General features: G+C 40.4%; 1 protein-coding gene across 1 annotated transcript; it reads right to left on the bottom strand.

Moving 5' to 3' along the window:
* Nucleotides 1-10: 10 nt before the first annotated feature.
* LOC117420852 (N6-adenosine-methyltransferase non-catalytic subunit-like) lies at nt 11-27,190 on the bottom strand. Its single transcript, XM_034034546.3, has 11 exons — nt 26,951-27,190; nt 13,278-13,366; nt 12,772-12,859; nt 9,909-9,989; nt 5,194-5,281; nt 4,928-5,018; nt 4,297-4,438; nt 3,506-3,598; nt 2,578-2,694; nt 1,931-2,141; nt 11-440 (listed from the first exon to the last, which is right to left on the bottom strand). The coding sequence occupies exons 1-11, from the start codon at nt 27,014-27,016 to the stop codon at nt 133-135; spliced, it is 1,374 nt and encodes a 457-aa protein (XP_033890437.1). The 5' UTR covers nt 27,017-27,190; the 3' UTR covers nt 11-132.
* Nucleotides 27,191-27,296: the final 106 nt, after the last annotated feature.

A 27,296-nucleotide genomic window follows, 5' to 3' on the forward strand; every position in this document is an offset into this window, starting at 1 on the left:
TATATATATATATATATATATATATATATCACACACACACACAATAACTGTAGAGAGTTCTTGTCTACAGTACTAGGATTAACCATTAAAATCTCAGTAGATAACCGTTTGATACGATCTAATGGCATCTCATCATCGTGGTGGAAATCCTCCCCTGTGAGGCCCTCCACGCCCCCTGAAACCCCCTCTGTCACCGCGAAAGGATCTGTTCCGCTCCCTCCCCCTGTCTCCACGTCCTGCGGAAGCGCCACCCCTTCCTCCACCTCTCGGGGCCCCGCCTCCTCGCTCAGACTTTGATTTGGGAGGGGGGGACTTGGGACGCAGCCGCTCTATCTCCTCTGTGCAGCCTGTCATTGTCGAGTTGGGCACATTGAAGTAGGAGGCATATGCTTCTGCATGGAAATTGCTGTTGGTGAGAGTTGGGCCCACTGTCAGCCATCCTAAGACCAAAAACAGAGGGAAATTAAGGATAGGAGTTAATATTTAACAACTAAAGCATTCTTAATATGTGTGTTTCTCAAATATGTATTTAAAGCAATAGGTTGTATTTTTTAAGAACAGAGAAGAAAATTAGGAGAAGTTAAAAAAAAAAAAAATCTGGCAGGAAGTTAAAAAAATAACAACATTTACTTGTACACTTTCAATTGTTCTTGTTAATTTCTATTTTTGTGGCACCTTCCTTTCCCTCTTGTTTTTGTGAGCTTTAATAACAAAAATAATAACAAAAATAATAATAACAATAACAATAATAATAATAATAATAATATTTATTTATTTCTTAGCAGACGCCCTTATCCAGGGCGACTTACAATTGTTACAAGATATCGCATTATACATTATTTCATATTATACAGATATCACATTTTTTTTACATACAATTACTCATAATAATAATAATAATAATAATAATAATAATAATAATAATAGAACCTACAAAAGAAGCCACACAAAATACTTTCAGTGCGGCGCACACAAGGCAAGAGCTCTTGAACTTGAGCTCATCATCCACTGGTTTGGGCTTATTTGCAATACTCAGCATTTAATATTGTAAATGTTTATTTTAAAGCAAAGTTGACATTTTGTGCTTCATTTTATGTTACCATGGGAAAAAAAATGTAAGAAAATATAGTGCTAACAAAAACAAACACTAATTGCTAAGTTTAATTAAAAAAAAAAAAAAAAGTTTAAAAACTTAAAAAGGGTCCGTGTACAACTTAAAATAAAAATTCTTAACATTCTGTTAATAAAAAAGTTGGGGTGTATTTTATAATTTGCTGGATCGCCATGTTTGTCTCTTCTTTTCTCTGGCAGTCAGTCACGTTCCTGTTTGTGTACTCGGGCAGTCACGTCTTTTGTTGCCGATACACGCATCACTATACTTCAATTTAAGACGCAGGATATTTTTGAGAAGAAGCACATTTTAAACAAATGTTGTCTTCAGGTTTGAAGGAATACGGTATATTGTAATGAAAGAAGATTATAGTTTGCCTTCAGTGCTAAGCATTACTATTGCTCTATATATTTATTTTTTTCTGCCTGAAATAGCTTGACAGATTTAATTATAGCAGTGATCCCTATAACACCAACTTAAGTGATATATAAACCATCAGAATACTCTTTCAATCAAATTAGATTTAGTTTATTTCAGTCATGTGTAAATGTTATTACTTTTTGTATTGGTCTTCTTAAACATTGGTAATTTATTATGGGATTTAAAGTTTGGTAGTGACTTTTAATGAAAACTTTAAACATGTAACAATCTCATATGGCTGGGCATTGTTTTTGAATGGTTATTTTTACGTATATTTTCATTGAAGGTCCCCTAAATCAGCAGAAATGTGAACAAATACCTCAAAAAGTATACACATTTCCCACGTTCAGATAAAGTCACTTTCCCCCCCCCCATGTTCCACTAATACTTCTTACAAACCTGGTCTGATTGTGCTGTCCCTTCCAAAGAGATGCAGCCGTCTTCGTCCTAGACAGAAGTGCTCAATGATGTGAAAGATCTCCACAGGTTTTTCTATGTTGCCAATCTCAGGCTCTTCTGTAATGATCAGGTCAATGTCTACATTAGCATGGATGAAATCTCCATCAGTGCTTCGTCTCACAGTGCCACGGATTCCCATCAAGCAATGCTCCTAAAGTTAAGAGAAGCAATCACTTAGTACTCTTTGGTGTCTAAACATTGTAGTTTAACAAACATATCTTATTCTTTTATTTAGAATCATTTAATGGGGAGTGGAAATATTCTTACCAACATAAGATTTACACGCCCCCCGCCACCCTGCATTTCAATATGCTTCAAGTAAAAGAGAGCTTTCAGACAGCAATAAACAAACTTTAGAAATCAATCGAAGGTCGTGACACCACCACATTTATCAGACCATACAGAAGAATAAGACATGGTTGGGACACTATTCACTATGTTCAGTAATCTTACCAAACAGCTAGAAAAAGCATCCCCCAGGTCATCGCTTTTTCTTACCATAAAGACAACTGCAGAGAATGGAGTATGGATTGACCAGCTATGTTTTAAGGAGAACTAAGCCGTATTAGTGTGGACATGTTTTGTACCTTTGTTCTCTGGAAGACAGCCTTGGGGTCCAAGGTTTTCGTCTTTCCAGGGTTATTTTTGTTTGTTTTGATCCAGCAAATGTCTTCACATCTTCTAAAACCCCATTTTCGTAAGCACTAGGAAAAAAGATTTTGAATATTTTTTTTTTTTTTTTTTTTTACATTTTTATAAAACTTGTTTAGATAGTAACAGTCCATTCAAACACCTAAATGACCACAGTGTCACTTACAGGCAACACTGTAAAGTATAAATCACACTATATTTACTCTACTGAAACAGCTGCAGTTCATTTATAGAAAAAAAAAGCAAAGGTTTAGCCACTAGAATTAGTACAAGCACGACAGAAGGGTGTCAAACACACTCATGTCTACATATAGTAAAGCTACATGGTGAGGATGATAAAAACATTCATACTGAAGATCATTAAATGTAAAAAAGCTTAAGTGTAAATCCAGTCTGACATTGAGTGATTTATAAACTGAGCTTGCCTATGGAAATGCACTGAATATTGACATTCCTTTTAAAACAAGTAAATCACATGCAGACTATTTATTTTTTCACAACCAATTAATCCTTGTCCCTTACAAAGGGTTTTTTTTCACCCTATAATTTTGTTCTATATGCTTTAATACAGAACAATATGAAAAATGACTGTGGTTTACAGAGTCGATGAACATGATTTATCATAGTGTGGAAGGCTTTCGGTATCTAAAACTGCACACAAAGCTACTGTGTATACAGGTTACATTATAAACAACATATCACATAATGTTCTCCCATTAAGAGTCTGGGAATTATGTGGCTCTGTGCCAAACACGCTTCACTTTCAGATGGCGGTCGAAAAAAATAATCTACAGAGAATGCTTATTAATTGGACTGTACATCTAAAAATTGGGATATTGTTTGAAAATTTGAAAGATACTGTACCACTCTGCCCTGGTCTAGTCCTTCCCCCGATCCACACCACAAGAAGACAAATGATCTTGGTGCTGCAATTTCTTCTATTTCCAGCTTCATCATCTGACAGGGGTGAAGAGACTTTCAGTACTATTTAAATATAATAGTGAAAACTGTACTTAACTGTAACATTAAAACTGCCTGGTTTGTGAAGTTCTAAAGATTTATTTCAACTACATAAAAATATCATGCACATCAGCTTTTAAAGTAGATACAATTAATTTGCATCTATTATTATTATTTATTTCTTAACAGACGCCCTTATCCAGGGCGACTTACAATTGTTACAAGATATCACATTATTTTTACAAACAATTACCCATTTACACAGTTGGGTTTTTACTGGAGCAATCTAGGTAAGGTACCTTGCTTAAGGGTACAGCAGCAGCCCTAACCACTACTCCACACTGCTGCCCTATCTATCAATACAGAGTGGTGTTAAATCTGTATACCACTTTGAATTCCTGGTCAAAATAAATTCTTTACCTATTTGAAAATGTACTATGTGTCCCAGTGATAACACATGTTGTTTTTAATGTTATCTGGAACTGACAAGGAGGCCAGATTATGTAATTGCACTTTAGGAGTCAAAAACAGGACCCTTTACAGAACCTGTTGGTTTTGGCCTAAAATCTTGTTTGCTCCATGGTCGGTCCTCCACCTGCCAAATTCGGCACTGCTCTCTGTGGTATACATACATTACAAAATTCTGTCCATATCACGCCACCAGAAACACTAAAGGTACATAAAGGTCCACTCACATCATCCCACGCCCAGATCTTCTCATTGGCTACGATACCAGACTCTCTGTAGTATTCTTCCAAAGGTGGCTCAATGAGAAGTACATCAAACTTGCATTTCAGTTCACGCAAATCAAAGGTCTCCATATCTGCTTGCAAGTACCTGTTGGAATTAAAATGGAACTATTAAAATTACACCCATGTTATTTTAGAGAGAAAACCATACCACGAACATCATTTAACTGTTTGATATAATGTATAAAGCTTAATTGTCACTTTAAAATAAAAATAAAAAAGTATAATATTTATCTTAAATATATTCCACTTTCTTTTGAATCATGCCATTACTACAGCTGTTTCACAAGTATAGGACACAGTTATAAGGACATCAAGTAATTATTTTCTTACTAGGCTCAACATTCTTCTGTCCAGTTAATTTTAGGACTGCAAAAATGTTACCAATTTTAAACCAACTTAATCCTCTTTTAATGGGCAATATAAGCTAAAATAAACTGCTTCATCTTGTAAAGCTAATTTGTTGTCTGCTGACCAGTCCTTTAAATATATTATATATCATACATAGTTGGGCTGCTTGGAAGGCATAGAGTTTAAATAAGTCAATGCATGCTCAAACTTTATAAGGACCACTTACACGGGAGGGGTGTTTGTTGTCGCAATCAAGTCATCCTTCAACCTGATCAGCTCCCTGAGTTTTGGGTACTCCTCAAACCTATCAGCAAGACCTGTACACACACAGTCAATAAAACCTAAACGGTGGTGCATCTATACATTTGCTAAAATCACTGTATGTGATCATAAACCCAATTGTAAATAATGGAACTGTGTAGTTTAAATGTATGGAATCAAACCTGTTCCAAATACACATTTAAATGGCAAGTTATTAAATATTTCACATACCCACGTCACGGATAAAGTTCTGTGGCCTATGGCCAGTATCCACAAAATGTTGGCAATAATCATTGTGTGGATTCAGGCTTTGAGTTCCCTAGAACAAAAAAAGCAAAAGGATTAAAATGTTTAAAGTACCACCTCACATTTTAGTTGAGATACTATATATAGCAGCATTCATCAATTGGCAGCTCGCCTTCTGTCTGGCCCATCGGATGTCAGCTGCAGTGCTGCCAACTGGGCGTTTTTTTCCACAAAATGTGGCTGTTTTTAATTATGTTTTGCGAGAAAATCACTTTAATTTATGGGGTTTTAATGTGAAACAACTAAATAGGCTTTTAAATCATCCACGTCTTTAATTTCTCATTAAACACAGAATGAAGAACGCTAAAATGAAAGCACATTTTAATAAATGACTAGTCTGTATTAATGTTAATACAATTACGAAGTGATTGTAATAAAGGGTGTCCTGCATTATTTTTTTTTTTAATATAGATTAGACACTTATTAAAATGTTGCACTTTCATTTGCATGCAGTTTCTTCGTTCTGCATGCACCAAAACACGTACATTAAACCAATTTTACTACTAAATGGCTAACAAGGATCAATCGAATTCTTAAAGGGGAAGAAAACGTCAGGGAAAAACAACAATCCTAAATATAATAATAACATTCAAGTTATATTTACTAACCCCTAAAAAGGAATTTTTAAATATATTAGAAAGCTACTTATTCACAGTTTAAAAAAAAAAAAAAAAAAAAAAAAAAAAAAATGACCTTTTAAAACTAGCGTTTCTAGTGGCAAATCACACAGCCATTTCCACTGTGGATTATTGTCTGAGATCATCAAAGACATTGTAAATGACACAAACTGCACTGATCTCAAAGACATCCAGCTGCACAGAACTTAGTGCACAACATTCAGTCCTGGGGCCATGCTTTTTAATTTTTTTATGGTTTCTTTCGGGAAGAAATAGGCAGGTTTTTTGTAAAAGTAGCTGTCCTTCATTACAAATGCTATTTATTTTATTTATTTCTTAGCCGACACCCTTATCCAGGGCGACTTACAATTGTTACAAGATATCACATTATTTTTACATAATTATTATTTCCATTACACAAGAGTAGATGTTAAAAATTCATGCTGATTTGAACTCGGCTCTCGCCAAGATAACACCAACTAAGACGTAGCTTTACAGTAAACTAATGTGATCCATAGGTGTCTCCATCCATTTGTGCTTCCTTCCATATGATGATGTAGATATCCTTCTGTCAGGTGTTGATGGCTGAAGTGTAATGCTGGCTCCAGGGATCAGCTTATTTTGCCTCCCTAGCGCATCAGCAAACACAACGGCTGCGATGCTGGCTCCGGGGATCAACCACAGTGCGGTCTCCCCAGCGCATCAGCATGACAACAGTCTGGATTGAGCTAAGTAGGGTACATCTCTGGGGTCTTCAAGTGAGCACCTTCCAATTACATTATTTTTAACACATTATTTTTACATACAATTACCCATTTATACAGTTTTTTTTTTACTGGAGCAATCTAGGTAAAGTACCTTGTTCAAGGGTACAGCAGCAGTGTCTCCCACCTGGGATTGAACCCACAACCCTCCTGTCAAGAGTCCAGAGTCCTAACCACTACTCCACACTGCTGCCCAAATGCAAGTTGCAGATGTGCATGGTTGAAAGGTCACCGCTATCAACAGGGTATCTGTGTGCCCTGACAAGCGATATTTATTGACAACACACCATAATACAGGAACAAATGATCACTGCACTTTATCTGGTAATAACCCTTCTCCTTCCTTGTTTACAACACTCTGTATGTAAACTACCTTCAATCAATAAACTTTAGTTTAGTACACACTCAGTATGCACATTTATTCCCATTCGCATCAGTACACTCCATAACCGAACGTTGAATTTTTTTTTTACAGTTTATTATTATTATTTCATTTCTACAGATAATGACTCCTCTCCTGCAGCTTCTATCTTTCCTGAAGGCTGCTGTTTAAATGCTTGCTGTTCACCCTGGTCCACTTCTGACACTGAAGATTATTTTTTGTTCAATTTTTTGTTCTGCCCCCCTTCCACCTCATCATATAAAGTCTGGCGCCGCTGTCATGGCAAATCTGCCATGCTACCGCCACTGATTGATGTGCTTTCATTACTTAACTTGCATGCTTGTTGCGCAGTCATTTTTTGAAAACAACAACGGTGCAAACGAGTGTCAAACATTTAGACAAAAAATAATTTAGATGTCCATTTAATAGTTTTAATAAAATTAAGATTACTAGCGTGCAGTTTTAATAGCATCACAGTGATAAATATTTGCTTTGTATTATTAAATGGCATAAATCATATCACTGTAAGTGGTTACCCCCCACCAAGATTCGGACATTACCTTATCTGGCCCTCCAGTGAATGTAATTGAATACCCCCGATATATATAGGTACTATAGTCAGTTATTTCACAATTAATTAATTTCTTTAATCTCCAATTCTTCTAATTTTCAAAGACAAAAGTGGGTTTTAGTCCACATCACAAAACAATTATTTAGGTCAGAACTAATGTCTGCTTCCACAGCTAGGAAGGAAAGCGTTCACAGGGCCAGTAACTTCAGCCTTTACCATTGTCCCTCATAAGAACAAAAAAGAAAGTTTACAAACGAGAGGAGGTCATTTGGCCCATCTTGCTCATTTTGTTGTTTGTAGCTTATTGATCCCAGAATCTCATCAAGCAGCTTCTTGAAGGGTCCCAGGGTGTCAGCTTCAACAACATTACCGGGGAGTTGGTACCAGACCCTCACAATTCTCTGTGTAAAAAAGTGCCTCCTATTTTCTGTTCTGAATGCCCCTTTATCTAATCTCCATTTGTAACCCCTGGTCCTAGTTTCGTTTTTCAGGTCGAAAAAGTCCCCTGGGTGGACACTGTCAATACCTTTTAGAATGTTGAATGCTTGAATCAGATCACCGCGTAGTCTTCTTTGTTCAAGACACTGAATAGATTCAATTCTTTTAGCCTGTCTGCATAGGACATGCCTTTTAAATCAGTAAAAATTCTGGTCGCTCTTCTTTGCACTCTTTCTACAGCAGCAATATCCTTTTTGTAGCGAGATGACTAGAACTGAACACAATATTCTAGGTCTTACTAATGCATTGTAAAGTTTCAGCATTACTTCCCTGGATTTAAATTCAACACTTTTCACTATATATCCGAGCATTTTGTTAGCTTTTTTATAACTTCCCCACATTGCCTAGATGAAGACATTTCTAGGTCAACATAAAGCCCTAGATTTTTTTCACAGACTCCTTCTTCAATTTCAGTATCTGCCATTTGGTATTTATAATGGGCATTTTTATTGCCTGCGTGCAGTACCTCACACTTTTCTTTATTAAATGTCATTTGTCATGTGTCTGCCCAGTTCTGAATGCTGTCTAGATCATTTTGAATGACCTTTGCTGCTGCAATGGTGTTTGCCACTCCTCCTATTCTTGTGTCATCTGCAAATTTAACAAGTTTGCTTACTATACCAGAATCTAAGTCATTAACCAGGTCCGACATTATAATTTTTCCTTTTCAGTCCGACATCAAAAAGACGTCAAGCACAGGTCCCTAGTCATTTTTTCTCTGGAAAAAGCTGAGAAAAGCGTTCAATGGCTTTCAATCCAGTGCTCAAAGAATATCGCGGACACTTTTGAGATGTTATACTAATAAAATAAATGACTTGGCTAGCATTATTGAGGAGTTTGGTGATAAAACGAGTGATCAGGAGATGATTTATCAGTATTTTATTATTATTTTATTTCTTAGCAGACGCCCTTAGCCAGGGCGACTTACAATTGTTACAAGATATCACATTATTTTTACATACAATTACATTATTTTTTTACACATTATTTTTACATACAATTACCCATTTATACAGTGTGTTTTTTTTTACTGGAGCAATCTAGGTAAAGTACCTTGCGCAAGGGTAAAGCAGCAGTGTCCCCCACCTGGGATTGAACCCACGACACTCCGGTCAAGAGTCCAGAGCCCTAACCACTACTCCACACTCCTGCCCTACACAATACGCACTACTATGAAGAGATATGTGATAAATACAGCGAACAAGGAGTGGGGCAGAGCTGGAGATGCAGTACTGAGTATCCTGTTGATATGCAGTGCCTTTTAAACCTGTTTTACTGTGAAAAGAATTACTTTTAAACAGTGCATGTAAAATAAACAGCTTGTGTGAAAATAAAAATTGGACCCGGCACGCCTGACAGGTGCTGAATAAATGGACCGCTAAGGGTTAATGTAGATTAGGACTAGCAGAGGACTTAATACTGATCCCTGTGGTACTCCACTGGTTACCTCGCTCCATTTTGAAGTTTCTCCTCTAATCAGTACTTTGTTTCTACATGTTAACCACTCCCTAATCCATGTGCATGCATTTCCTTGAATCCCTACTGCATTCAGATTGAGAATTAATCTTTTATGTGGGACTTTGACAAAAGCTTTCTGGAAATCTAAATAAACCATGTCATAGGCTTTGCAATTATCCATTCGATCTCTCTGCATACTTCACTCTTTCATTCGCACTTAATTCAGATGCCTTCTTACAAAATGCAGTAGCATTTTTTAAATCCAGTTTTGTTCCACCGAAGTATAAAACGCATATAATGCATTGTCTTTACCGGAAGTGTGAAGTAGGCAGATTAAGTGGTCGTCTTACCTTTAGAAAAGTACTTGAATGTTTATACACCTCTTCTTCATATTGCAGGTTCTCATAGGGTTGCTGTGGCTCTAATTCATCCTGTAAAAACAGAGAGAGAAAGATAAACTGCCAGAAAAAAACAAACAAAGGCCAATGCCACACTTTGATTTTTATAAGCCAGATCCTAAGAATTCCTTAACCTTTCTTCAAACAACAACGGGTGCAAACGGGTGCAAACACCCCAGCGAGTTTCAAACTTGCGGGATATCTAAACTAAACTTTAAACGCTTACCTTTATTTTCATACCAAGCACTTCCTTGTCAGTAATCCTTCTTCAAAGTGCACAAGGTAAATTTTAGGGGTGCACTTGCACTCCTTTCCGCCTTCCGAGGGTTACAAAAATATAATTTCTTTACGTACCAAAAATCACAGCTCCTGCTTACTGGCAGTATATATTTTTTTGAGAGTTGCAGAAGAGCTGAGGGAGACGTAGAAACAGTGTATTGCTTCTAAAAAGTAATGATTTATCCTAGGTATGCAAGTCGGTTATGATCAGTTTTTCTATTATCTCTTTAAATCACGTTTCCAAAAAACCCGAAATAAGTTTTAAACCAAAAAAAATGAGCTGGATGTGTCGTTTTTTTTCAACTGTGATAAATAAACTCAATGCAGTGACATTGCATCACTCATACCAATGTTTTATACAATTAGACACAATGCAAAATTAATACGGTAACGTATTAATAGACATTACACTATTTTTTTCCTGGTATCCCCATTATCGTTGTGGTAGGTTAGAAGTGGCAAATCACATACAAACAATGCCTGAGTACTGCAGCTCATGCAATATATATGTATATACACAGACACACACACACGACTATGGGTAAGGCCCTTACACTTGAAAATTCATTCAATATGTCGATAGAATGCAGCAACAAAGCAATCAGAGAAACAAAACTAATTTCAATACATGCATTTTCTTTTATTACGTTTGCATTTGGCTGTTTTAGTCAGTTTAGCATCATTATTACATTTATATTAGGTCTACACACTGCAATTGAACAGACACGACACTCAATTATTATTATTATTATTATTATTATTATTATTATTATTATTATTATTATTAATTTATTTTTTTTAACAAAAAAACTTCCAGCATCAGCGTTTCGCTTCTTAGAATGCAAGTGTTTGCATATGAAGCCGCAGTTACCCCTACTGAGAGCTGTCAGAATCATTCAGGTAAGTTTTGTCATTACTTTTGATTTATGTCATCATATTAAAATTATTAAGGTATGTTAATATGAACTGCTATATTCAGCAAATTGCGTGAAGCGCTCCAAAAAATTCAATCACTAAACCGGTGGGCAACTGCCAACACTTTCATTGTACAAAAAAATTTGGTTTCGGTTCAGTTTTCCCTTTTGTTGGTATAGTTCAGTTTAATGCATTTGTTTCCAGCACTGTATTTAATAACTGCATTATTTACAGTATCCTGCTTATTACCAGACACAGTACAGCATTGAAAATATATTACTAATATTTTTCTGTCTTCAGGGAGCAAGAAAAGCATGTCTTTCATAGACTGTATCGGCTTCTACGCACAGCTAGCTCCTGTTTACTTGCAGAATAGAGTGCTGAAAGTTGCAGGGGAGCTGGTACACTTAGCTGTATGTACTCAATTTCCTATTCAAGAATGAACACCTATGTGTGCATACATACATTTCTTATTACTTCCAACAAAACTTTGTTGAACAATTAAGATTTTATTGTGATATGCGCAACAATGTCTGATAACTGAAATTATTTATGTACGTGCTTGTTGACTTGAATACTTTAGTTCCTTTAGGTAATGTTTTATGTACAGTTAAAAGATGGATTAATGTTTTATTTCTGTGCAGAGATGACACAACTGTGACATTGCGCTACTGCTTTTAAAAATATATTTAAATTCAGAGCTTAAGCTTTTGCAATTATAGCTGTTGCAACTATATTAATGCTTGCTGTTTTTTAATAATTGCTGCAATAGTAAACTGTTCAGTGTGTTCATATAGCTATTAATTAAATGTGTTAAGTTGAATGACAGAAGAAAATCAGCTTTTTAGTGCTGAAAATCAATAAAAAACAGTATGTCTAATTTACTAGAAAAAATGAATTTAGGATGGGACAGTGTACAAGTTTACTATGTGGTAAGAATAAGAGATTGTCTCGGAAATTAATCGGAAGAGATTATCTGTCTCGCAAGTGACGAACAGGACATTTCAAGCTAACAATCTGGGGGTGAAATGCGTAGAAATTAGACCCACACTGAAACATGGTTTAGTTTTGTATTGTATTTTTTTATAACTCTATGACCTGTTCAGTGGTAACAATTAATGTAATTTGTATATGTTCCAATAGGTGCTTATTTTTGCAGTTTCTTTTGTTTCCTTATTTAACACATTGCAAGACAAACTCTGCATTTTTGTTAATTATCAATACACATTATACTGGGCCAACAGAATGTGTGTGGAGCCAGTGGATTTTTTCCATCCATTAGCTGTGATGGCTAGTGGATGGGAAGGTTCATTTCACCCCCTGTAAAATGTATTTTTGTAGTTTATATTTGTGTTTGTGGCATTTACTGGTAATAGCATGCGTGTTTATATAACCTCAAAACTATGCTTATTCAATGCAGAACTGTTTAACTAATATTATAAACAAGTTTTGTGTTGTTCTTTGGATTATCAGTTAACCACGTTTATGTATGTGGGAGCTCAACTACAGCGTCTGACAGAGGGTTAAAAAATAAGTGGACAAATAAAAAAATCAAAAACATTTGCAAAAGCAACAATTAACACATAAAGTACTAAAACAAACACATTATTTTCACTCCTACCTTTGGTTCTTCAGCCTCTTCCTCCGTGACCTCTCTCTCATTCTGGCACTTACGTTTGGCAGCCGGTGCAGATGTGTCATATGAAGCCCTAGAAAATAACGGCTTGCATTAAAGAAGCTTTGAAAAGTTAACAATAATGTAACATAAGCATGCTGTTTCAAATATGAAGTAAAATAACACCTTAAGCACCAAGTTAATTTTTCTTTGAAAACATCAGAACACAAGCTGTATTTATGTAATTTGATACATTACGTTTAGACTTAACTTTTGTGGTTAACTAGAGTAAGTTATCATAACAATATAGTTAGAGAAAATTCAAATAAGACAGACGCCAGTTAAAAATGCTCAAAAAATTACAAAGTAGCCTGTCCTTAAATGAGGACAGTAGCACTTAAATGAGTCAATGTACAAAGAGGTTTAATGAACTTATGAACAGGGAGACATGCAGAAGCTTCAATACAGTATGTAACACAGCTACTATAATCGTTTTGAAATGCTATACCAACCTACTTGTCTCCCTCGTTTCTTCAATCTCTTTCTGTTCCTCCTTGCTGTTCAGCACTGCTCCAATGCTGTCAGCACTTTCAGCTCCCAGCTATAAGGGAAAAGATTTGGTTATGGTTTTAGTGTAGTGGTTTCCAATTTTTTTAGGCCCTGTACCCCTTTCCAAATAATGTAGTCTACCACGTATCCCAATCTGAGGTCATAATATACCTTTGAAAACAGGAAAAAATATGGTATTTTCTAATTATTAGATTAGGTACCGTAAATGGAAAACTGCCGTTAAAAACTAACGAAATAAAATACAATTAGTTAACAATGGTGCAAATGCACCAACTAAAAATTCTATGTAAAATTATTTCAAAATCTGGGCTCCAATAAGCATGCTGAAACAAGTCCAAATTAACACTCCAAAAACAGGTTATGCTTCTGAAAAAAATGTACAACAAAATCAAAAAGCAATTCTCAACAAAAGACATGCATTTCTTTCAACAAATGCAGAAGTGTAGAGAGAAAACAGATTTTTTAAAAAGTTACATACATAGGCTTTTTCTATTACATTTTTTTTTTTTTTTTATTGAACTCGAATTTTATTGTTATTATTATTATTATTATTATTTATTTCTTAGCAGACGCCCTTATCCAGGGCGACTTACAATTGTTACAAGATATCACATTATTTTTACATACAATTACCCATTTTACAGTTGGGTTTTTACTGGAGCAATCTAGGTAAAGTACCTTGCTCAAGGGTACAGCAGCAGTGTCCCCACCGGGGATTGAACCCACAACCCTCCGGTCAAGAGTCCAGAGCCCTAACCACTACTCCACACTGCTGCCCTTTTTTTATTGTGAACAGTTGAGCTAGGACAATGTAAAATGCTGTGTGTGTTGTGCGGTATCGAATCCAGCCAGAATAAGCACATTGTATTGAAGTGAATATTTCCAAAAGCTAATTTGTTGAAAGTAGAAAGGGGATATTTATATCAGGTAGTCATAAATGACTTTGAGCAAAATACTTACATGTTAAAGTGTTTAGTGCAGTAGGCTGTTCATGTTAATACGGTCCAAGACAAAAAGCTTGTTGATGGGCACTCACTAAATGATATGAACACACTCAAGTAGGGCGGCCCAGTTGCCTGCTCAACTCAATAAAGAATGAAAAGTGGAGTATTTCCAAAAATATAATTCTTCTGATGCTTCTCAATTTTGGCAAGGCGCGAAATAAACGACGGCAATTGCCGCAATACCTCTCAAATTAAAAATAAATAAATACATGAATAAATAAACTTACGGCAAACGTTGCCTGTAAGCCCGCCCATCATTGTCACCGGTGTCCATCAGCACCAGCTCATCTGATCTACAACCCATTCACAAACTTGCTCAGCGTCAGCTGGCCAGTTCTGTCACAATTCAGTTTAATTCTCCAATCTCGTCCTGCATGAAAATGATTCATCGGGTCATCCTAATGCATTATTGTTTCCATTCTTTTCACTGTGCATCTCCCAGTACTAAGCCACAAGAGACGTACTGTATCATTGGTTAATGAAGGGCAAACATAGGGAGGGATGCTGTTACTGAGCTCAAGATGACCACGCTTCCTGGAATTTTTAATCACACGTGTTCACTGGCAGTGTCACTGTGTGATTTTTCCATTTGAGAACAATGTCAATTAAAAAATGTTTAAAAAGAAAGAAGGAAGGAAGAAGAGCTGTCTAAAGCACAAGTGAAGTGTTCTAGGATGTATCTAATAATAATAATAATAATAATAATAATAATAATAATAATAATAATAATAGTGAATTTACAGTTGTCAAGTACTGCAGAAAGGACACAATTAGACAGAATGAAATTGAATTGTGACAGACCGGTCTTAAAATTGCAATACTTTAAAATGCACCAGTACAATACACATTCCCTTTCATGTCTTCGGTGTATATACATTTCTAATTTATATAGACATTTCAATGACCGTTGCTGTTTTGTAATTCGGTGTTATTCTCCCCAAAACACCAACACTAAAAATGAACACACAACAGGGAGATAATTATTAGTTTTGCTCAAATTCTTACACCAATTTATTATTATTATTTTTTTAAACTAAGTAAGTAGCTATGACATGGTTCAAGTTAGAGTCCTGCATCGGGTCGGGTTCGGGTTGGAATGTGAACTTTTTTGCGGTTTGCAGTTTGGGTGCAAAATATTTAATTTTCAGGTCAGGTTCAGGTGTGAATTTGAATCACCAAAAACGTTTTCTGTCCTTTCAGCGTACCCGTATGTAACCCTTTCCCAAATAATGTACTAGAAGGTAAATGTACTGGTATTTCCTGCACAAAAGCAGAAGGCAATTAGAGAGGAGTCAGCTGACTAGTGTTATCGGTTTGTTTTGCCATTTGTTTGATACGTCAAAAGATCTTTTTAGCACGTCTGCTTGGTGACTTGCAAAACCTGTCCTTATGTTTTTGTGTATGACAGCCACAAAACTGGTACATCTCTGAGAAAGCACAGATGTAGCTCCCTTTCAACTGGTGGCACGAAAGGAAGACAGGCAGTAGGTAAAGCACAAACACTAGTGGGTTCGGGTCGGGTGGGTCACGGTGCTACAGCGAGTTGCGGATTGCGGGTTCGGGTCCTGTAGTAACGGGTCCGGGACAGAAGCGGGAAAAATCTGAGCGGCGCAGGACTCTGGTTCAAGTAGGAGCTCCCTGCGTTATGAAACGTTTAGGAGAGATAACATAATAATGAACAAAACACAGTCTTGAGAAGTGCATCAATTTCTGTTATTTTTGTGTAATATATTCTCACTACCTGGTGTGTGTAAGCCTATATTTTTCCCTATTACTGCCTTTTTCTTCCTGTCTTACACCGCAGCTCCTTTATAATTTAAGAAAACACATTTCAATACCGTTATCAACTTCATCCGAGGTAGCCTGTTTTTCTGGTGGCATAATAGCCTACAATGTGTACATTTTAATTAACATATTGAAATTATATACTGATAATTGAAGGTGGAACAGAGGACAGTATAGGGCGCCGCACTGAAAAAAAAAAAAAGGCATGTTATTAAAGTGACCTTGCTTGTTGACTGCTGACGTCTAAACTCCACCGGGTGGTAAGTACGGAAGGGCATGTTTGAAGTTCCTGCTTTCGTTGTTGTGCTTTTGCCACATTCTGCGGATTGGATGTACATCCTATGGTGTTTCCCCGCTATATATTTTTTTGTAGTGAAAGTACACATTAGGGCTGTCAGTTAAGCCTCAAAATAGCAATCGATTAATTGGGCACACAAAATATAATCATTCTAGTAAATATCGATGATTGTGCCATACATTTTCGGTGCATTCCTCTTCCCGTGACGTTATTATTTTAATATTATTGCAGTTCAGTAAATTGAATGCGAGGGGTAATTACGCCTTGGTAGTGTCAAGAGAAAGAAAAAAAAAAAAAAAAACAATTCGCAACAAACCAAAAGCATAGTTTAACATAGTACAGGAGTGTTACTAAAATATTTATTACAAACAGAGTACACTACTTTGGAATGTAAGCTATATAAACTAGACACGAGTTTTTAATTCGGTGACAGCTGCAGCATCATGCATTGCATCTTGTTAATACTGTACCACCTAACCTTCACTATTTGTGAAACATACAATGCAGAAATCCCGGCCTAAAAAAAAAAAAAAAAAAATAATAATAATAATCCTTACTCCATTTATTTATTTTTAACGTGATTGAATATTGTTAAATATTCATTATATAACAGTTCACTTTGAAACTCCAAAGAAGCGCAAACTACATACAGTCAGTTTTTTTCAATGTGCACAATTTATTTACAGGCTGCTTGCCGTGAGTACAAGCCTGTTGTCCTGCTCAGGACAGGATACAAGGTTTGTTTGTTTTTTTGTCTTTTTTTTTTTACACAGTGAATACACAGAGGGGCTGTGACAGGAATGGCTGAGGGTCTGACGTCACGGCAGAAGAAGGGACCACAACAACAAAAAGGTATTGTGCAGTGGCGCGGGCGCCGTTTTATTTAAAGCAACCAAAAATAAATATTTAAACAAAAATAAACACTTGCTCGCAGAGCAGAAATAAAACAAGTAAACAAAAATAAATCTCGAACACAAAATAAATACGGTCAGGCTGAGCAACTGCCTTCACTGATCCATACGTTTTAAATAAATGTATCTCCTCTCGCTCTCGCGTATCCTCTTAAACACTCCACCTAAAACACCCACCCTGAGTTGGAGATCTGCAGGCTTTTATTAACAGGTGACCATCTCCCGATTAGCAACAAATTAAACCACTTAATTCATTCGGGAGATGGCCACCTTCTGCATGAGTTTTAATTAATTACTCCTGGCAGAGGACGAGCACCGATCTCGCCTCTGCCAGGACACGTTTTAAAAATAAACAAAACAACAACACGGCGCTACGCCGTCATAAATACAATACAATAAAACATACGGCGCTCGCCGACATAAATACAATAAATCATAATAAACAAAAACAATACTCTGCACAGGGGCGGAGGGGGAGACCCCGATCGAAAAATAAATAAACAATGTACAGGGCTGCTCGCCCTGTTACATATCCCCCTCCTTGTGCGAAGCACACATGGCCCCAACGGCCACCTCCCCCCTCAGTCTCAATGTCCCGGAAGAGGGGGAAGCAAGTTGTTTCCGGGGGGTGGCCATGGTGGAATCTCCAGCACCCCCCAATTCTTTGTGGCCGGCAGCTCCCTCTTCTGGGGCTCCCTCCACACTCTGTCCTGCCGCGAAATTGCGGCTGGGGGAGCTGGTCTCCTGACCTTCCCCCTCCTCTTCATGGCCAGCAGTTCCCCTCCGTGGGGCTCTGACCACCCAAACTCCTGCCGCGAAAGTGCGGCTGGGGGATCTGGTCTCCTGACCTTCCCCCTCCTCTTCATGGCCAGCAGTTCCCCTCCGTGGGGCTCTGACCACCCAAACTCCTGCCGCGAAAGTGCGGCTGGGGGAGCTGGTCTCCTGACCTCCCCCCCTTTCTTGATGGCCGGCAGCTCCCCTCCGTGGGGCTCCGACCACAGTGTAGGGACCCCAGGTGAAGCAGGATCCCTGGCGACCCCAGGCGACGGCAGCGGACCCTCGGGAGGCGACGGCAGCGGCAGCGGACCCTCGGGAGGCGACGGCAGCGGCATGGGACCCTCGGGAGGCGACGGCAGCGGACCCTCGGGAGGCAACGGCAGCGGACCCTCGGGAGGCGACGCAGGACCGGCAGCAACCCTAGGAGACGCAAGGGAGACACAGGCGACCCAAGGCGATGCTGACGGCGGCCAAGGCGGCAGGGCTTCCTCCCCTTCAGGCGGCCAAGGCGGCAGGGCTTCCTCCCCTTCAGGCGGCCAAGGCGGCAGGGCTTCCTCCCCTTCAGGCGGCCAAGGCGGCAGGGCTTCCTCCCCTTCAGGCGGCCAAGGCGGCAGGGCTTCCTCCCCTTCAGGCTGCGAAGGCGGCAGGGCTTCCTCCCCTTCAGGCTGCGAAGGCGGCAGGGCTTCCTCCCCTTCAGGCTGCGAAGGCGGCAGGGGCTCCTCCCCTTCTGGCAGCGAAGGCGGCTCCTCCCCTTCTGGCAGCGAAGGCGGCTCCTCCCCTTCTGGCAGCGAAGGCGGCTCCTCCCCTTCTGGCAGCGAAGGCGGCTCCTCCCCTTCTGGCAGCGAAGGCGGCTCCTCCCCTTCTGGCAGCGACAGGGAAACCAGCAGGCATGTTCCCTCTGCTGGTTGTGGTGGAAGCGGAACCAGCAGGCATGCTCCCTCTGCTGGTGGTGGTGGTGGGAGCAACATGTCATCCTCCCACGGAGACGGAGGTGGCACCAGCAGGTATGCTCCCTCTGCTGGCGGAGGTGGGAGCGACTCACAGTCCTCCCAGGGCGGTGGAGATGGCACCAGCAGGTATGCTCCCTCTGCTGGCGGAGGTGGGAGCGACTCACAGTCCTCCCACGGCGGTGGAGGTGGAACCAGCAGGTATGCTCCCTCTGCTGGTGGAGGTGGGAGCGGCTCACAGTCCTCCCACGGAGACGGAGGTGGCACCAGCAGGTATGCTCCCTCAGCTGGCGGTGGTGGGAGCGACTCACAGTCCTCCCAGGGCGGTGGAGATGGCACCAGCAGGTATGCTCCCTCTGCTGGCGGAGGTGGGAGCGACTCACAGTCCTCCCACGGAGACGGAGGTGGAACCAGCAGGTATGCTCCCTCTGCTGGCGGCGGTGGGAGCGACTCACAGTCCTCCCATGGAGATGGAGGCGGCACCAGCAGGTATTCCCCCTCTGCTGGCAGGTACCTGGGCTGTGGACCTTCGGCCTTCCCCTTCTTGGGCCGTGGACGCACCGACTCCCCCCTCTTGGGCAGTGGACGCACCGACTCCCCCCTCTTGGGCCGTGGACGCACCGACTCCCCCCTCTTGGGCCGTGGACGCACCGACTCCCCCCTCTTGGGCCGTGGACGCACCGACTCCCCCCTCTTGGGCCGTGGACGCACCGACTCCTCCCTTTTAGGCGCAGGACGTTCGGGCTCCTCCCTTTTAGGCGCAGGACGTTCGGGCTCCTCCCTTTTAGGCGCAGGACGTTCGGGCTCCTCCCTTTTAGGCGCAGGACGTTCAGGTTCCTCCCACTCCAGGTCCGTGTCTTTGAAGACCTCCAGGCAGTGGTGCTCCTCATGCCCGTATCTCATGCAGTTGGTGCACCACTCCTCTTCCCCTCGTTCCACTTTTCCTCTCTGCCTCCTCCTCCTCCTCCTCACCTCTGTCGGTGTCCCCTCCTCCTGCCATATGGGGAAGGTGCCAGAGGAAATGTGCCATGGCTCCCCACAGTTAAAACACCACTCCTCCCCCAACAGGCAGGTAAGGCAGACTTGCTGCGGCTGTTGCTGCTGCAGCGGCTGCTGTCTCCTCATCCTTCTTCCTCCCATCTTCCTCTTCAGTCTCCTTTTCTCTCCACACACAAAAATAACGGAAAAAAACGAAAAACCTGCAGTACCCTCTTCTGCCTGCGTCCTGGAGGCGCTGCGATCCCACGCAGGACACCACGTGTGGCAGGAATGGCTGACTGGTCTGACGTCACGGCAGAAGAAGGGACAACAAAAACAAAAAGGTATTGTGCAGTGGCGCGGGCGCCGTTTTATTTAAAGCAACCAAAAATAAATATTTAAACAAAAATAAACACTTGCTCGCAGAGCAGAAATAAAACAAGTAAACAAAAATAAATCTCGAACACAAAATAAATACGGTCAGGCTGAGCAACTGCCTTCACTGATCCATACGTTTTAAATAAATGTATCTCCTCTCGCTCTCGCGTATCCTCTTAAACACTCCACCTAAAACACCCACCCTGAGTTGGAGATCTGCAGGCTTTTATTAACAGGTGACCATCTCCCGATTAGCAACAAATTAAACCACTTAATTCATTCGGGAGATGGCCACCTTCTGCATGAGTTTTAATTAATTACTCCTGGCAGAGGACGAGCACCGATCTCGCCTCTGCCAGGACACGTTTTAAAAATAAACAAAACAACAACACGGCGCTACGCCGTCATAAATACAATACAATAAAACATACGGCGCTCGCCGACATAAATACAATAAATCATACATAAAAACAATACTCTGCACAGGGGCGGAGGGGGAGACCCCGATCTAAAAATAAATAAACAATGTACAGGGCTGCTCGCCCTGTTACAGGGGCATATTTACAAACATTTTCAAATCTGATTCGCTGGTAGGATGGGACCAGCAAATCAGAGGCTAGTTAACACGAGCAGGAGAAGAAGAACACGCCCACTGCTTGTCTGGCAAAAATACTGTAAATAGCAAGGCAGGACGTTCGGTGCAGTTTTGTTGAAAAACTTAAATAATGATATTAACTATGCGGGTTACAAAAATGTAATTATTGAATCGATTATCTGGTATTTATATCCATGTATATAATGAGGAATGGAATTTGATTTAATCATAGCAGCCCTAGTACACACCGATGATTTTACCCTTGTTTGGAGAGAAACGCATCTGTTCTGCTTCCAGCTATGTTTAGCGAGTATGTGACTATTGTTTTCTACGATTATCGAATAATTAAATGTCCACAATAAGATTATCACGAATATTCATAAATCACGATATATTGTACTTTCGAAAAATCGTTTCATCCCTAGCTTGCATGTCCTGCACACGCGGCGTTGACAGCCTCTGGCCTGGCAGCAGGCTCAAGCCCTCAGCCGATAACGCCAGCCCCGGAGCTGACCCCGCCTGCACCAGTGGACACCCCGGATGTTACAGAACCGCATGTCAGCATTGCTGAGGAGGACCTTCAGAAGCAGCCCCTACCTCCCTGACCATTCCTTTGGACCAGCGGTAGAGGAATTACTGCAGCGTTCTCACTGAGAACACAAGGCGTCTCAACAGGTAACCTCAATGCTCCCCTCCTGTACTCTGTTACGGGACAGAACGAGATCATGGCGTCCGCCGTACTCGCCAGTCTGTCCGGCCACGTGAACGGTTTAGAACAGCGGACCGAAAGGGTGCGTATTCCACGTCCCTATTCGTCCAGCGCACAGGAAGTATGTGCGCTTCGCATTTTCAGGGGAGCGTCTTCGAGTTTTCCGTGCTGCCATTCGGCCTCTCCTTAGCCCCCCACATTTTTTCAAAAGTGCATGGATACCATCCTAGCTCCCTGGCGGCTGCAAGGGATCAGGGTGATGAACTACCTGGATGACTGGTCGATCTGTCCCAGTCGCAGGAAGAAGCAGTGGCCCACACAGTGATTGTGACTAAGCATCTGTTAAGGCTGGGTCTCACCCTCAGCGATGCCACAGCCAGTTAATACTGGTGCAAAGTATGGTCTACTTGGGTCTCTGGCTGCATTCCTTTATGATGCAAGCCTACCTGTTGGATGACAGAGTAGCTGCCATTCGCAACTGACTGGCCTTGTTCAACAAGGGTTCACAGTACAATTGGTGTGGTGTTAAAAACTATTGGGTCTGATGGCCGCGGCTTCATCAGCCACCCAACTGGGGTTATTCCACATGTGCCCGATCCAAGTGTGGCTCCGTGTTTTTCGGCTACACCCCAAGTGTGACAGACACCGTCGGCTGACCGTGTCTTGTCTATGCTGGAAAGACTCACCTGATCGAAGGCGTAAGGATGGGAGCGATACAAAACCGTCAATTGGTGACGACAGACGCATCCAACTCTGGTTGGGGGGGAAGTCTGGGCAGGCAGAGGAGTCCGCGGACCCTGGTCGGGTCGCTGGACATCCCTGCACATAAATGCACGAGAGCTGAGAGCAGTCCACCTCGCACTTCTACATTTTCTTCCTGTGCTCCAGAACAGACATGTCCTTGTCCGCACGGACAACATGTCAGTAGTGGTGTACGTGAACCACCAGGGAGGGCTTCGGTTTTGGCATTTGGGAACGCTCCAGGGAAACCTGTCAACCTCTTTGCCACAGCAGAGAGGACCCATTGCCCCTGTGGTTCTGCCTCCACAGCTGCGGAGGTCCGCTAGTCGTCGACGTCCTAGCCCACTGGTGGCCCAAAGTGTTTTTGTACGCTTTCCCGCCGATACCGCTGCTCTCTACCTTCTTCGAGAAAGTCAGGAGAGACAAGGCAACAGTTCTCCTGGTGGCCCCTAGATGGCCCAGGAGATTCTGGTTTTCAAACCTCTGCCAGCTGCTACAGGGCCAGCCCTGGGAGATCCTGCTGCGCATTGATCTCTTCAGTCAGGCGCAAGGCACCCTCTGGCACCCAGAACCGGGCAGACTAACTGTGGGTTTTGACAAGTCAGGACGATAAAATAGGGTCTGTGAAACTTGAAAGTATCCAGTCAAATAAAGTTGAGGTAAACTATAATTGTTTCAAGTGAAATCTATTTTTTCTTACGTGTGCACAAGGGCTGAAATAAATGTTGTTAATGTTTAATGTTCTGCAAAGAATATTATTATTTATTTCTTAGCAGATACCCTTATCCAAGGCGACTTACAATTGTTACAAGATATCACATTATTTTTACATACAATTACATTCTTTTTTTTTTTTTTTTTTACACATTATTTTTTACATACAATTACCCATTTATACAGCTGGGTTTTTAATGGAGCAATCTAGGTAAAGTACCTTGCTCAAGGGTACAGCAGCAATGTCCCCCACCTGGGATTGAACCCACAACCCTCAGAACAAGAGTCCAGAGCCCTAACCACTACTCCACACTACTGCCATATGGTTTTCCAACCCCTTGTACCCTCTTGATCCATAATCAGGGGTTCACATAACTGGTACAAAGGTACACATGAGGACCAATAAAACAAATGCAGCTTAGTTATTGTAGTGTAAGAGTATATTTTTTTACAGGAAAGCATGTATAATAAAGGCAGAGACGGTGCGCACTGCTTTTAAAGTGAGATATACATGCCTAGATTACTCCAGGAGAGTGGTGGACTACAGGCTTTGTCAACAATGTCCGCGATCGAACCACCGCCCCCACCCCCCCCCCCCACTCGCTGCACAACTGAAACAGAAAAAATATATACATGTATCTTTAATTTTTGCCAGCAGGCAGCACCTTCCTTTCGTTCCATTATTTTTGCCATTTTCTGCAATCTGAACTGTAGAACTGCACCATAACTGTTTAATTCACAGTACTTGTTTGTGGACCAATGAAATAGCAACTTGCCAAGACAGCCATCTACAAGCACCAATGGGGTACCTAACGTAAAAACAACCGCCTAAATGAAATTGTGCCTTATGTTTTCACTTTTTTTTGTTTTATGCAAAAAAAATATATAAAATACGAACCTCAAACTGTCACAAATGTGTTAATAGCTTAAAAATAATAATAATAATAATAATAATAATAATAATAAAGATTTTTTTTTTTTTTTAAAAAAGGGAAAAAATTTTTCCACCGGATCTGCATTGATCACATCAATAGCCCCGGGGGACTGAGTAAAAGCGGAAAAACGCCAATCAGCAGATATTTGTCATCTTTGTCAGCCTTGATCAGACTGCACCCAGCTACCTCCAGACCCTCATCTCTCCCTACACCCCCACTCGACCTCTCCGCTCCGCCTGCACTAGAAGACTGGCTCTACCTCCGCTACGCTCCCCTGCCTCCCGAGCCCGCTCCTTCTCCACCCTTGCTCCGCAGTGGTGGAACGACCTTCCTACAGATGTCAGGACTGCCCAGTCCCTGACCACATTCCGGCGCCTCCTTAAGACTCACCTCTTCAAACAGCACCTGTAGAACTCCTCTGTTGTATCCTGGGACACTATCACCCTTCATTTAAATATGCTTTATTTTGCTCTTATCTGCCCCCTATTTTACTGCGTTTAATCCTGTACCTCAGAATATTGTAATCTGCCAAGTGTTTAATCTGTAGTATTTTGTACTTAATCATATCCTGATGTAACTATCACTATTTAATCATATCCTGATGTAACTTTCACTATTATCTGCTGTATTATTGAATTGTGGTTTGTCACACTTGAGAATTATTGTATTTCTTGTTCTTATTGTATGACTTATATTGTAACACTTGAATGTATTTGTATTTGCTTGCGATTGTAAGTCGCCCTGGATAAGGGCGTCTGCTAAGAAATAAATAATAATAATAATAATCTGTATGAAGATTTTTGTACATAAAAGGTTGTCATGCTTTCATATATTAAAACTGATTGGGGGCCAAGGTTGCCCCAATTGTTTTTACTAACTTGGCTTGTGTTTTTGATGCAAGTTCGATCCGCTTTTATTGTGCCTGAAAAACACAAGCCAAGTTAGTAGAAACAACTGGGGGAACCTTGACCCCCATCGGTTTTACAGTTGTGCCTATTTGCTTTGTGCTGGGCAAGGTTGCACCAATGGTTTTTGAGATTTGGCTTGTGTTTTTGACATCTATGCTTTAAATGGCTGAGCACTTTTGATAACTTGGCATTTTTTCACATTTCCAACGTGTTTTTGTTTCAGATTGCAAAACAATTGGACGAAAGCTTTCGTGTCGGTATAAGAAAGCATAACGAGGAAGTTGAAAGGAATTGGCACATTCTGTGAATCGACTGTGTATGGTTTTGCAGTGCTTTTGAATTGGCATTACGTGGTCAGAGTCATCTTTGAATCCAGGAGTGTTTAGGGGGCTAGTGGATTTTATATCCAGTATAGAAGCATGTGTAAACTACATGCTAGATGTGACTAGGGCCTACATTGTCCATCAGCTGAGAAGCACCGAATATGTGGCTATACCAATAGAAATGTAGCAATGTGCCATCACTCAGTAGTTGGGGTGGGTTTAAAGTATTTAGAACAAATCAATGATATAAGTCAGGAAGGAGGCAACATTTTTTTTTTTTTTGTTGACTGTTTTTCCAGTGGTTTCCGGTGTTTATTGGCTATACATCGATTACATTTTTTTTGTTGTATGGGGGGGGAGGGGGGGGGGGGGGGGGGATATTGTTTATCGGTTAAATCAGAAGCCCTACTTATACTGTATGCATTCATTCATTCATTCATTCATTTTCTTTATCGTATGCCCACTTGGCCCAAAGTTCACCAGCCACCATATTACACAAGAACTTAAGAACATTTTGAGAACGACAAAATGCCATTCGGCCCATCAAGGCTCGTCCTTTGTTATCACACCATTCTCCCCTACTTGAGGGAGTGGGGGGGATTTAATTTATTATTTTTTTTTTATGTTGCCAGTGTTTTAGATCTTACCACATAGACAGGTACAAAGTAAAAATGTGATAGGTAGTTTCCTATAGCTCTGAGGTTAAAGAAGTATGAGCTTTATGGGTCACATACTTTAAAAGAAACATGTAGTGAAATGTCTGTCAAAAACAACAAAGGGCTCATCACATTCACAGTACAGCTGTATACAAATCACAATTATGTGTCAGATAATATACAAGTTAGAAGCTTTAAATACCACAACAGTATACTAAAGAGGGATACTAAAGGACTGGAACCAGCTGCAGGTCACAGATGGTTCTCAAGATAAAGCTTTTGGACCCAAGGCGTACACCCCTTACAAAAAAATAAATAAATAAATAAAAAATAGGCTGTTACTTGGGCAGAACCATCGTGTATTATTCAGAGCACTTCATCCTGTAGTTCTGCAGTAGCAATATTATATAGCAGAGGTTACAACTTACATAAAGCAATAATAAATTAGATATGGAAGGGGGAAAGCTAACTGACATACACCGCTTCCTATTAAAGTAGAGAGCTTATTTACTTTATTTCTTAGTCTTCTAAAGATATTATTATAAAATATATATATTTTTTTTTTTAAAAAAAGCATTTAAAACCAACGTGTTCATTCAAATGCATTTACTTTACATCAATGAAGGTATTAGCCAAACACTGTGCTAACAAATTTAGATAACTGTATACTTTATTTAATACAGTAATACAGAATTACTTAAAAAAAGCACAAGACAAACAAAAAACAAAAGTAATTTACATTTTTAAATATGTTACACTAATGCCTTTAACATCTGCAGAGTAAAATAATAATAATAATAATAATAATAATAATAATAATATAGTAAACAAACGTACGAACTATATAAACAATGTTGTATTATGTATAGTTAAACAAACAATGTTGATTTGTTGCCTTCACTGTCTGCCAGTTTGAGGAAGGGGGAACAACATGGCATCATTTATTACCTGCTTACCTGCTGTGCTAAAAGCTGCCGTCGTATTTTCTGTCTCTCTCTGATTTCCTGTAACCGATTGTTCATTTTTACCACTCGCAAAGTTAAAACTGTTGATTAAACCTTACTTATAATTCACGTCCACACCTTCCCTTTCATAAAAAAAGCTTGCGTCGCTTTGTCACGACGTCACATCCGGCTACTAATTGTAGACAAGTTGGGTTGCATAGCAACATCTAGCTGCGTAGAATCAAGCTGGTTGGGTTTACACTGCCTGACTTGCATTGCATCAAGGAGTATTTGAATAAGAACTGTGGGTGCGTTCTTGTATCACAGATCTGCGCATATCCATCATATCCCAGCGCAT

Source organism: Acipenser ruthenus, chromosome 1 (genome assembly GCF_902713425.1).
Source record: "Acipenser ruthenus chromosome 1, fAciRut3.2 maternal haplotype, whole genome shotgun sequence".
NCBI lineage: Eukaryota > Metazoa > Chordata > Actinopteri > Acipenseriformes > Acipenseridae > Acipenser > Acipenser ruthenus.